This window comes from Phodopus roborovskii, unplaced genomic scaffold (assembly GCF_943737965.1).
Source record: "Phodopus roborovskii unplaced genomic scaffold, PHOROB, whole genome shotgun sequence".
Taxonomy (NCBI): Eukaryota; Metazoa; Chordata; class Mammalia; order Rodentia; family Cricetidae; genus Phodopus; species Phodopus roborovskii.
The window spans coordinates 10,345,961-10,358,020 of NW_026126460.1; the positions used below are offsets into that span (position 1 = coordinate 10,345,961).

At 43.2% G+C, this 12,060-nt stretch overlaps 1 protein-coding gene across 5 annotated transcripts in view; it reads right to left on the reverse strand.

Moving 5' to 3' along the window:
• The window catches only part of Ino80d (INO80 complex subunit D), a 54,062-nt gene that overhangs the window by 23,823 nt on the left and 18,179 nt on the right, over positions 1-12,060 (reverse strand). For all 5 annotated transcript variants that reach the window (XM_051190330.1, XM_051190331.1, XM_051190326.1 and 2 more), the window contains 2 exons: positions 7,071-7,801; positions 1,367-1,475 (listed from right to left, as the gene is read on the reverse strand). In XM_051190330.1, the coding sequence (XP_051046287.1) occupies positions 1,367-1,475; positions 7,071-7,801 (840 nt within the window). The remainder of the gene's footprint in view (positions 1-1,366; positions 1,476-7,070; positions 7,802-12,060) is intronic.

Genomic DNA, 12,060 nt, shown 5'->3' on the forward strand with positions numbered 1-12,060 from the left:
TTAACTGATAATTGTTCTTATTGTTTATAGTTTATTCTGCTAGAGTTAAAACCTTTCTTTTTTATTTAGACAAAAGGGGGAAATGTTGTGGAATACTGTTTTTATACACTGAGAAGATTTGTCACCTGGATTGCTTTAATAAAAAGACGAACAGCCAATAGCTAGGCAGGATTTTTAGGTCAGCAAGGATGCTGGAAAGAAGAAGGGCATAGACATAGAAATCACCAATCAGGGACCCAGGATGTGCACGAGATGAGGTAACAAGCCACGAGCCACATGGCAGCATGTAAATTAACAGAAATGGGTTATTTAACTTATAAGAGCTAGTTAAAAACAAGCCAAGCTACCAGCAGAGCTTTCCTAATTAACAAATCTCCATGTCAGAATTTGGGAGCTGGCAGGAGAGACAGAAAGATCCACTTACAGGATAAGCTATCAAATGAGCTGGCCTCTATTTTGTTGGGTATTTATGTAAACCCCAAGTTTTTAAATAAATGATTAGCTCAGGGCATGAGCAATATCTTCTGGTCCCACAAAGATGTCACTTGGTTTGTTTACAATGTACCAACTGAACGATTTAGAATACTGAAAGTGTCACTAAAAGGAACTAACCTTTGTACTAATTATTACTAAGAAGACAAACATTCTTTATCTACAAACCCTTGACAAATACCTTCTTTATAAAGCACACTGGGAGAAACACTGAAGAGGGCTATAAGAATACTGAACCAGCTTTTGATAATGTGAGTTCAACTAAGAAGAATTACTTCCAGAAGCATGTAGAGCAAGAAAAGCATTAAGAGCAGATCAATCCTGCAGAAGCCAGTGAAGTAAAAAGCACTATTTCTCATGGCATGCACTCAGGAGGCAGAAACAGTAGGATCAATACAAGTTCAAAGCAACCTGCTCCACAGAGAGAGTTCCAGGCCAGCCAGGGCTATAAGGTGAGACCCTGTCTCACAAAACAAAAACCAACGCTCCTGGATGAGAAGCATGGTGGGATTCTAGGTAGCCCTCGGTGATCATGATCAAGTTCCTTAGCCTCTTTGGGTATGTTTTCCACTTTCATAAAATGAAATTATATCAGATAATCTCTAAGATTCCTTTCAATTCTATTTCATTAAACTCTATTGATAGATGAATGGGAAAGATAGGGAGACACATTTAGCAAGAAAACCCTCAAAAAAACCTCAAAGTTAACTTTGCTCAAACAACATAATCCATTCTTCCCAAATTGAATTAACTTTGCCTAACTATACCTAATTATAGCATAGTAAAATGGAATTACTGGCACAGACAGGAAGAAAGGCAAACTGCTACATTCCCAAAAAAAAAAAAAAAAAAAAACCCAAAAGGGAAAGCTTACATGTGTCTTTCATATCTGAGGGTTTCTCGGATGGACCATGCAACCTGATATGGCGAGGCCTGATCTGAGTCCTCAGGCTCTTCTCCGCTTTCTTCAGACCAGTCCAACCCTGCAGCAGACGGTGGGAAAGACAGGTTAGACAAAAAACATTAATTTACTCAAAGACTGGCAAGATGGCTCACCAATAACAAGACACTCACTGACAAGCCTGACGACCTGAGTTCGAGCCTAGGGACCCACATGACAGAACAGCACCAATTTCCACAAAGTGTCCCCTGGCCTCCACTTGTGTACAGTTCAATCCCCAACACGACCTAAAACGGAGTGTGGTGGCGCATGCCTGTGATCCCTGCCAGCTCTTAAAAGATGGAGGTAGGAGGATCAGAAGTTCAATGTCACCCCATTTATTAAGTTCCAGGCCAGCCTGAGATTCCTGAGACCCTAATTCAAAAACAAGAACAGTGAAAAGGGAAGAAAAGGCAGACACAGTGGCTCAGGCCTTTCTCCTCAGCATTTGGAGGACAGAGGCAGAGGCAGAGGGATCTCCATGATATGAGGGCAGCCTGATCTATATAACTGAGTTCCAGGCCAGCCAGGGCTACGTGGTGAGAGACCCTATCTCAAGAAAAAACTGGGGAGGGGTGAGGAATGTAATTTATATGTCCAGGCAAGAAAAAGTGCCAACGGAGTCACTTAACAAAAGTGGCCCCAGGCAACATGAAGCCGGATGTGTTTCTCCATTGTTAAACTAATTATCAGCAAAGCAAACCTTGATCTTGGCCTCATTATCTCCTATCCTAAGGTAACTGATAGAACTAGCCCAGATGGCCCATAAAAGTGAATCACAGTCTGGCTTTCTTTTAAAGTGCTCTTCACTGAGTTGAATGTTCTTCTCCAAAGAGTCTTAGATCTCTAATATGTTTGGATTTAAAAACACAAAAAAGCAAGCTGGGCAGTGGTGGCATACCCCTTTAATCCCAGCACTCGGGAGGCAGGCGAATGTCTGTAAGTTCGAGGCCAGCCTGGCCTAGAGAGCGACTTTCAGGACAGCTAGGACGGCTACACAGAGAAACCCTGTCTCAAAACAACAACAACAAAAACCAAAACCAAACAAAACAACCCCCCAAAAAAAAAAAAAAAAAAACCCACAAAAAACGTAAATGATTTCTGGTAAACTTGACTTTTCAGGCACAATAGCGCAGTCAGTGACCACAGCACTCGGAAGACTGAGGAAGGAAGGACTGAATTCAAGGACAAAAGAGTACACATAGCAACAAACAAGCAAAAACTCAGGAACTAGCAGAGCAGCTGATCAGGGTGCCTGCGGTCAAGACTGATGACTTGAGTTCCATCCTCTGAGCCCACATGCATGGAAAGAAACAACTCTCCCAAACTGCCCTCTGATTTTAGAATGTGCTCCATGGCACGAGCACACGGGTGCGCATGCACACACAATAAAGGTATCCAAAAGGCCAGTCTTATATCTGATAGTCAAAACCATGTAACAGTGAGGAGAGGAGGGAGGCGTCACAAAAATATGAACTTTGTGTGACAGCTCTAGATATCAGTAAAAGCTTCAGTAAAAATGGATGAAAAAGCAAAGAAATAAATACAAAATGAATATTGGTTCATAAAACATATAGACAGATGTTCAGCTCTATTACTAAATACTGTCTGTAAATCCCAGAGTTCCCAAAAATTTCTCAGGAGTTCTGAATGTCAACACTACTTTCAAAATCTGGCTAGGACACTGCTTGCGCTTACGCCTTGTGACAATACAACGATGTGAGTGTGATGGTGGGGGCTGCTGCTCCTGTCACCATGATCGGCTGTGCGACCACACATGAAGCATCCATCCTCTGCTGTGTGAGCAAACACTGTTGATTGCTTCAGGTGCAGCTTGGATCAACTGCACTTGTTTCACTGAGTTTAGTTTTAGATTACCTCAGTTTTGAGACAAATTCTCACACAGCCTAGGCTGGCCATGAACTCACCCATTAGTAAAAGGTGACTTAAACTCCTGATCCTCTTGTCTCCACCTCCCAAGTGCTGGGATTACAGACTCTCACTCCACGCCAGGTCTACGGATCAAACCTAGAGTCTCATGGTTACTAGGTGAGTATCTACCAAATGAGCCACACCCATACCCCTCACCATCACTTGTTTTCTTTATTTTTCATTAATGAGTGTGAGTGAATGATAGCGCAGAAAGCACTGAAGGAAGACACCCCCTGGCGTCCACACTCATGCGCACAAATATGCACTTGCATGTATGTGTGCACACATGCATACACTTACTACACCCAGAAAAAGGAACTGGGCTGGTGAGATGGGTCGGAGAGTAAAGGTACCTGTTGCATAAGCCTGGTGGCCCACTTCATATCTGGGACCCAAGTAAAGGTGGGAGACCACTGACTGTACAAGGTGTCCTCTGAGCTCTCATACACACCACAGCATATGCTCTGCCCCCCTTCCCCCCATATCATTCATGCAACTCTAGTTTTCATTATATACTTTAAGGAAAAACTAAAGATGTGACAGTAATTACTTTGCTGTGAAGCTATGAGTCTACAATAGTTTAAAGTAATATAGAATGGAAATCATTTCAATTCAGCCATGATAAATTATGCTACATATGAAAAAATTAACTTAGAAATACATTATTATGCAAGATTTTTAAAGAACTTACAAGTATGATTAATAAATAGGAACTCAATTTTAACCTACTTGAAAAAATTTACCAAGGTCATATTGATGGGTATTTAATAGATTTGGGGATATTTTATTATTTTTACTTACTATAATCCAGAAGTTTTATTCGGATAATACCAGGTGAAATAGTTTAGAGGTACAGAAGAAAACTTCGTTTACAATAAAATACACAAACCCCACTCCATGCCATTCCGTTCTCCATGGGTAGCAATATCAATAGCCTGGTAATGTATATACTTCACCTATACTTATATTAAACAGGCAAACATTGCCCATATACATAACCAATGGATAATACTGATGTTTACATTTGTTACTTAGTTTTTACAAAACGGAACAGCATAATTCCTCTTGACTTTCTTCCACCAGTTAAGCCATGTTAAACACAAGCCAGTCAGACATCATTCACTCTTCCCAACAGCTGTGTAATACTGTGTAAAACATATATGCATGTGACTCATTCAACACTGGTTACTAAAGATAGCGTCAGACTGCTAATTCTATAAGCAATGCTACAATAAACACTCTACACATACATTCTTACATTTCAATACGTACTGCTAGGATGGGATCACAAAAGTGAGTGTGATAACAATATGTAATATATATAAACTACATATGTATTTGTATATGCATAGTTGAGGGGATTTATTATTTTATATGTATGAGTGTTTTGCCTGTATGTACATCTGTGTACTATGTGCATACCTGGTGTCCATGGGGGGCAGGGAAGAGCATCAGATCCCCCATAACTAGAGTTACAAATGGCTGTAAGCCACCATGAAGGCACTGGGAATGAAACCCAGGTTCTCTCTGTACAGCTTTTTTAAGATTTCTTTTTTTTAAAGTATACGAGAGTATTCCTCATCTGTGTGCATACCCTTGGAGGCCAGAAGAGGGGACTAGATCCTTTGGGATGGAATTACAGGTGATTGTGAGTCTCCCACACTCAGGTGCTCTGTAGGAGAGGCAAGTGTTCTTAACTGCTGAGCCATCTCTCTGACCCTTTGTATTGTTTTTTTCCAAACAGTGTCTCACTCTATACCCCAGACAGGCCTCACACTCAACTTAATCCTCTTGCCTCAGCCTCCCAAGTACAGATTACAGGTATGAGTCAGAAGCCCCAAATACTTATATTTTTTTAATTAGTTAGTGGTCACACTATTCACCAGCAATGTATAAATATCATATGTTTACCTGTTGTATTTCCCTACCTGCTATGGGAATTAAGGTTTTCACTCTTATTTCTTTCTTTCTTTTTTTTTTTTTTTTGGTTTTTCAAGACAGGGTTTCTCGGTGTAACAGCCCTGGCTGTCCTGGAACTCACTCTGTAGACCAGGCTGGCCTTGAACTCACAGAGCTTCACCTGCCTCTGCCTCCAGGTGCTGGGATTAAAGGCCTGCGCCACCACTGCCCAGCTCCACTCAACATTCCTTCTGTCACTCACATCCTTTCCTGGCATTTCTATAGCTACCCTATCAAGCAAGTTGAATTCTTCCTGTAGGTAAAATTTTAGGTCATAACACATCCTAAACTGTGTTCTAGGGGCTGAAGAGATGGTTCAGCAGTTAAGAACACTTACTGTTCTTGCAGAGGACCCAAGTTTGTTCCCAGCAGCTGGGGAATCCAGCTCTTCTGAACTCTGTGGGCACCTGTCCTTGAGTATGAACAAACCCACAGACAGACACACATACCTATAGATAATTAAAAATAAAGTAAATCTTTAAAAATATGCATTCTAGTGAAAGGCAATGATGGCATGCCTTTACCCTCAGAATTCGGGAGGCAGAGGCAGGTGGATCTCTGTGAGTTTAAAGCCAGCATGGTATACAGAGTGAGTTCCAGGACAGGCTACACAGAGAAACCCTGTCTGGAAAAACCAAAAATATAAATACAAATTAAAAAATAAGTTTAAAAAATTAGAACTTTTATCTGGCTCAATGGTAAAAGCATTTATTAAAAACCCAACTTGAATTCAATTCCCAGATCCCATGATGGAAGGACAGAACTCACTCCAGAAAACTGTTCTTCTGACCTCCACTCATACTCACGCCTACCACACACACACACACACACACACATACACAAATAATATGTTAAGTTAAAAAATAAAATAACAAGTTTTGTCTTTTCTTATTTTTCAATCATGAACATGAACTACCATGAGAACTAATATCATTTCTTCAGTGATGTTTTTGGAGGCTTGGGTTTCACTACAAAACCCGGACTGTCCTGGAACTAACTAAATAGAGCAGGCTGGCCTCAAACTTGGAAAAATCTTCCTGCCTCTGCCTCCCAAGTGATGGGACAACAGTCATTTAGTACTGTAACTGGCTGATTCACAGAGTCTAAAAGAAAGAAGTGTAATCAGAGAGTAATGATGCTATCTATCACAGTAGACAGTGATACAATGTCCACACAGTGTAATAAAGTGTACCGAGGCTGAGGCAGGAGCATCCTATGAGCTAAGAAGGCCAATCTATGCACCATAGCAACGCCCTCCCCCAGACACCAAGAACTTCAATGAACACAGATACTGGTCTCACAGAGGATACAACTAAACGCAAGCATCTTTTATATACTGCTATAAGCACTAATGAAAGCTATGACTGTCTCCATACTCACGAAAGCAAAGCTAACCAAACTTAGCACATCACCAACAAAACAAAAACAAACAAAGATACAGAGCAGAAAAGGGAGTAGTAAGGAAGAAATGGGTTCGCTTAGAAGAGGGGGCCAGGAGAAAGCAATGGGAAATTAAGTATAATGAAAACACATTATATGCTCACATGAAATTGTCAAAGTGTATCATTTTTAGAATTTCAAGAATCTAATTTTCAAAAGCTATGACAGAAATTCTAAATGGCCAGTTCAGATCTCTGTCTATTCGCCGGGTACCTCCCACGCGGTAGCACGTTTACTGTGGATGCTCTGCTGAAAGACACATGTCATGGCAGCAACAGAAACAGTGAGGAGGGAGGAGCCGACTCACCTAAGTGAGGGAACAGGTCCGCGTCCAGCTGATGCTTTTGGGTACACAGTTTCACCAGTCTCTGCAGTCGACTTATACAGGAGAAGTGTGGAGAGAAGGCGGTGGCTTTCATGAGGACTCGGTCAGTCCTGGGGGCATCTGAGATGGGAGCCCGACTGGATGGAAGGAGGGGCAGAGGCCTCTTGTGAGAGACCTGCCGCGTTTGTGCTATAGAGTGTGTGGTGGTGGCCACTCCCTGCATTGGTAGGCTGGTGTTCTGAGGTTGAGGTGACTTGCAGACTGAACCCTGCAGTGGCGCTGGAGGTTTTAAAGACGTGGATAGAGGTGACAGGTGGGCGTGCTGCTGTGGAGGCGCGGGAGGGGTACTAAAGTGCTCTTGCCGAACTTTTAAAATCTCTGTCTCTCTCTGGCGCTGCCGGTTCTGAGCCAACTTGCTCTGCAACTTCTTTCTCACGGTTGCCCCTTTCTTTAGGTCATCATCTTCCTCGTTGAAAGCAAAGGGGTCTTCCAACTCAGTTTCCAGGTAGTGGAGAGGGACCCTTGCCCCGGGTGGAGAGAGGGACATGCTATCCAGTCCATTGGGCATCTTCAAGGCCAGCGTGGGCACCGTCAGGCTAAATGCCACGGCATCCATCTGGTGCCTGACCTTCACCTCATCTACCGGATCATTCTTTTTCTTCCTCTCTTTTTTCGGGATAAAGCCAAGTACCTGCAAGTGGCTGCTGCAGTACCTGCAACAACAGGGCACACGCGTAAGAGAGCACTCTTCATATACACTACACATCAGATGTAAGAGTGTTCTTCATACACATACACAGATGCACACACTACACATCAGATGTGAGAGAGCGCTCTTCATACACATACATAGATGCACATACTATAAAACCAGACTCCCAACACACTACACATCAGATGGCCAAGGCCAGGTTTGGTAGCACAGGCCTGCCTGTAATCCTAGCACTTGAAAGGTGCAAGAGGATCAGGAGTTCAAAGTCAGCATGCAGAGCCTATCTTTAGAAACCACAACAAAAATAGTTATATAGCCAGCCAGGTGGTGGTAGTGCAAGCTTTTAACCCCAGCACCCCAGGGGCGGAGGCGGGTGCATTTCTGAGTTTGAGGCCAGTCTGGTCTACAGGGTAAGTTCCAGCACAGCCAGGGCTACACAGAGAAGAAACTCCATCTCAAAAACCCAACAAAACAAAACAAAAAAGTTACAGCTGGAAATATGGTAGCACAAGCCTGTAACGCTAACACTTAGGAGAGTTAGGCAGCAAGACCGACCATAAGTTCAAAATTAGCCTGGGTCACACAGCAAGATGCTAACTCAGAAAACAAAATGAAAAAGCAACTGTCATTCTCCTCACACTATCCCCAACTGAGGTCTACATAATTTTGATAAGGCACATATGTGACCTGCTCAAGTGCAGGGGTCACCAGACAAAAGCAGGTCTGTCCACTGGGGAGCAGCCTGGACAGCAACTTGGCCACAGTTTCTCACACAGCTTTGTTATTCTCTATTCACAACATACAAAGTTACACCTACAGTCTGAAGATCATTTAAGTCTCTTATAGAAAAAACCATTATATTCCAATGCTACTTAAGTTCTTGGAGAGTCACCAAGGTCATGTAACATAACCCTGACATGTGCCACCCCCCCACACACACCACTTACACTTATAAACACACCCACATCTCACACACACATACCACATACTTACTCACACCACACATACACAACACACACACACACACACACACACACACACACACACACACACACACACACACAAGAGAACAGGGACTAAGAGAGGTTAGTGGAATGAGCATCTCAGTAGGCAGAGATGTAAGAACACAGACTGTCTCCTGCAGCACTAGCTGAAGTAGGCACTAAAATAATGTCCTTAGTTCAGATAACTCCACTACATTTACAAAAATGAATTTGCCCCAAACCCCTTCCCAAGCAGAAACTGACCAAGCTGGGGCATGAACTAGTCTATGCTCATTATGATTTCAGAAATGGGCAGGCTACCTTTGTAACTCACACACCCGGGGCATACAGTCCCTGTACATAATGAGAAAATAAAGACCTGTTCTCCCAATTAATCACACTGAAAACCTGTCAGGAGTCTGTGAACAACATACTCTCCAATCCGTATTCTTCACACACTTCCCACAGCACGTTAACAAGTGCCATCAAAATAGCACCCCACACTTAAGTCAATTTGGAAAATTATGGCTTAACCAAAATGACATAATAATTTTGTTGTTGATTGTTTCTTCTGGAAACTTTCTCAAAGAATTATGTATAATAACGTGTATTATGAAGTTCCAAGAGGGCGATGTACCCTTTTCAAATCTGTCAGTGTTTCCCAAAGCTATCTGAAAGAAGAGCTCATTACTGAAGCAAGCAAGTGACATCTCCACACAGAGAACACAGTCCTAAGACAGGGCAGTGAGCAAAGTGGCGTTAGGAGAGACTAGTAACTAAGAAGTTAAAAAGAAGCAGCATAAGCAGGACTGGGTATGGTGCACCAGCCTTTAATCCCAGCACTTGAGAGGCAGAGAGAGGCAAGAGGACCTCGGGTTCAGTCACCTTCCTCTACAGTCAGTTCAAGCCCAACCTGGGGGTCTTGAAACACAGGATCAAAACACAACAATCAAAGAAGAAAACATAGTCACCACACTCTTAAGTCCAACTACTCAGAATACCAAGCAGGAGGGTGACAAGTTTGAGGCCAGCCTGGGCTACATAGCAAAAATTTTATCTCAAAATAAAAAAGGGCTAGCTCAGTAGGTAAGAACACTGGCTGGTCTTCCAGAGGACCCAGGTTCAATTCCCAACACCCACACAGCAGCTCACAACTGTGTGTAACTCCAGTTCCAGGGTACCCGATACCCTTGTGCAAGCAAAACACCAATGTGTATTTTTTTTTAGGGGGAAGGGGTTGGAGGTGGCTAGTTGGTTTGCTCACTGGCAGAGCAAGGGCCTGGGCTCAATATCCAATATAAAAGAAACAAAACAAATGGTTTTCAGCATTCCATGAAAAGACCTAAGAATGGTAAGATAAGATTTTATATTTTAAGTTAGAAGTTGGGACTAAACCTGTGGTGGTGGCCCATGCCTTTAATTCCAACACTTGAGAGGCAGAGGCAGGTGGATCTCTGTGAGTTCCAGGACAGCCATGGCTGTTACACAGAGAAACCCTGTCTCAAAAAACAAAACAACCAAAAAATGTCAGGGCTAGAGAGGTGGCTAGGCTGTTAAGAGTGTTTGCTACCCAACCATGAAGAGCAGGGTCTGGATCCAAACACCAATGCTGGGCAGCTCACAAAAACCTAACCAATCAACCACTCCCCTCTGGGAGAGTGGCAAATTTGTATTTGTGTGTTTATTTTAAATGCTGTGTAGAACTAAGTAAACATTCTAGTCTGGTTAGGAAGAATTTTTCCCTCTTAAAGAGAAATAGCTCAAGCCAGGTGTATGGTGGCCCATGCCTTTAATTCCAGCACTTGGGAGGTTGAGGTAGATCTCTGAGTTAGAGGCCAGCCTGCTCTACAGAGCTAGTTCCAAGACAGCCAGGGCTACACAGAGAAACCCTGTCTCAAACGACCAAACAAACATCTAAAAGGCAGGGCTCTCTTCTAACCTTTCTAATAAGACAGAACTTGCTTTGGCACAAATGAAAAGACAGCCAAGTGCCATGTGTGATAACCTAAACTGAGCCCACAAAGCGACGCACTCACAGGGGAACCTGAGTGAGCCAAGCAGGGAGGTTTTGTTAGAGGCAGGGGTAAGGGATTCCCCTCAGTCCCTGAGAACCAAGCCCTTGGTGTTTAAGATGGAGGTTAGGACCGTCAGGGCTTTTTTTTCCTTGCTGCGCTAAGCACCTGTTTCTGACTCTCACTCTGTAATCTGAGCCACACATGCTCATCAGAAGTTCTAAAAGAAAGCCTCCAATCACCTCTAATGTGCTCACTCTGGTGGGCTCCCTACCTACAGAATTGTCTATTTCACACTGAAAATAAAAGGATGCTTTTTTTGGCCAGTTTATGCAGGTTGACATTTGCTTACTTTAAAGAGAAAAGAACAACAAACAAACACAGAGGGAGGGTGTGTTAAAATAGAAGAGGTTCAAATTTTCTACCCTAACAAAGTATCTAAAACCATGTTCCAGATCGCTGTGACCTGGAGAATGGAAAAAGGAAGCATGAAGGACTATAAGCCAAAGTATTTTCCCTAAGAATGTAAAAGGTAACCAATTACAACCCATTTCTTTGAAATAGCACCACATAGCTGGGTGGTGGTGGCACACACCTTTGATCCCAGCGCATGGGAGGCAGAGGCAGGTGGATTTCTGTGAGTTCCAGGTCAGCCTGGTCCACAGGGTGAGTTCCAGGACAATCAGGGCTACACAGAGAAACCAAGTCTCAAAAAAAGAAAACAACAAACATAAAGCACAATGTAAAAAAAAAAAAAAGAGAGAGAGAGAGAGAAAAAAATAGCACAATGGTTTTAAAGTATTATAAATTTACAAATTCTAGTGACAAAAGTGTGCCCTTAAAGTGAAAATAAATACAACTGGCGAGGGGAATGGGGCAGGGTGTGGCAGGGCAGGGTGTCTAGCGAGTCTCATAGAGCCAGAGGTTCCCGGAACAGCAAAGGAAGCTTTCCGAGTTCCAGGTTGTCTGTGCCCCACCCGGCCTGACTTTCCTCAACTGTGGCACTCTCCTAAAGAGCCAGCCTGACCCTGAATGAAGCCTGGCCATGGCGATACCTTGTTTATGATCTAATAAATAAAGCTTGCCTGAAGATGAGGGTGCGAAACGAGCCACAGAGGCCAGGCAGTGGGCGCACACGCCTTTAATCCCAGCAGCAGCACTAGTTAGCCACAGAGGCCAGGCAGTGGGCGCACACGCCTTTAATCCCAGCAGCAGCACTAGTTAGCCACAGAGGCCAGGCAGTGGGGGTGCATGCCTTTAACACC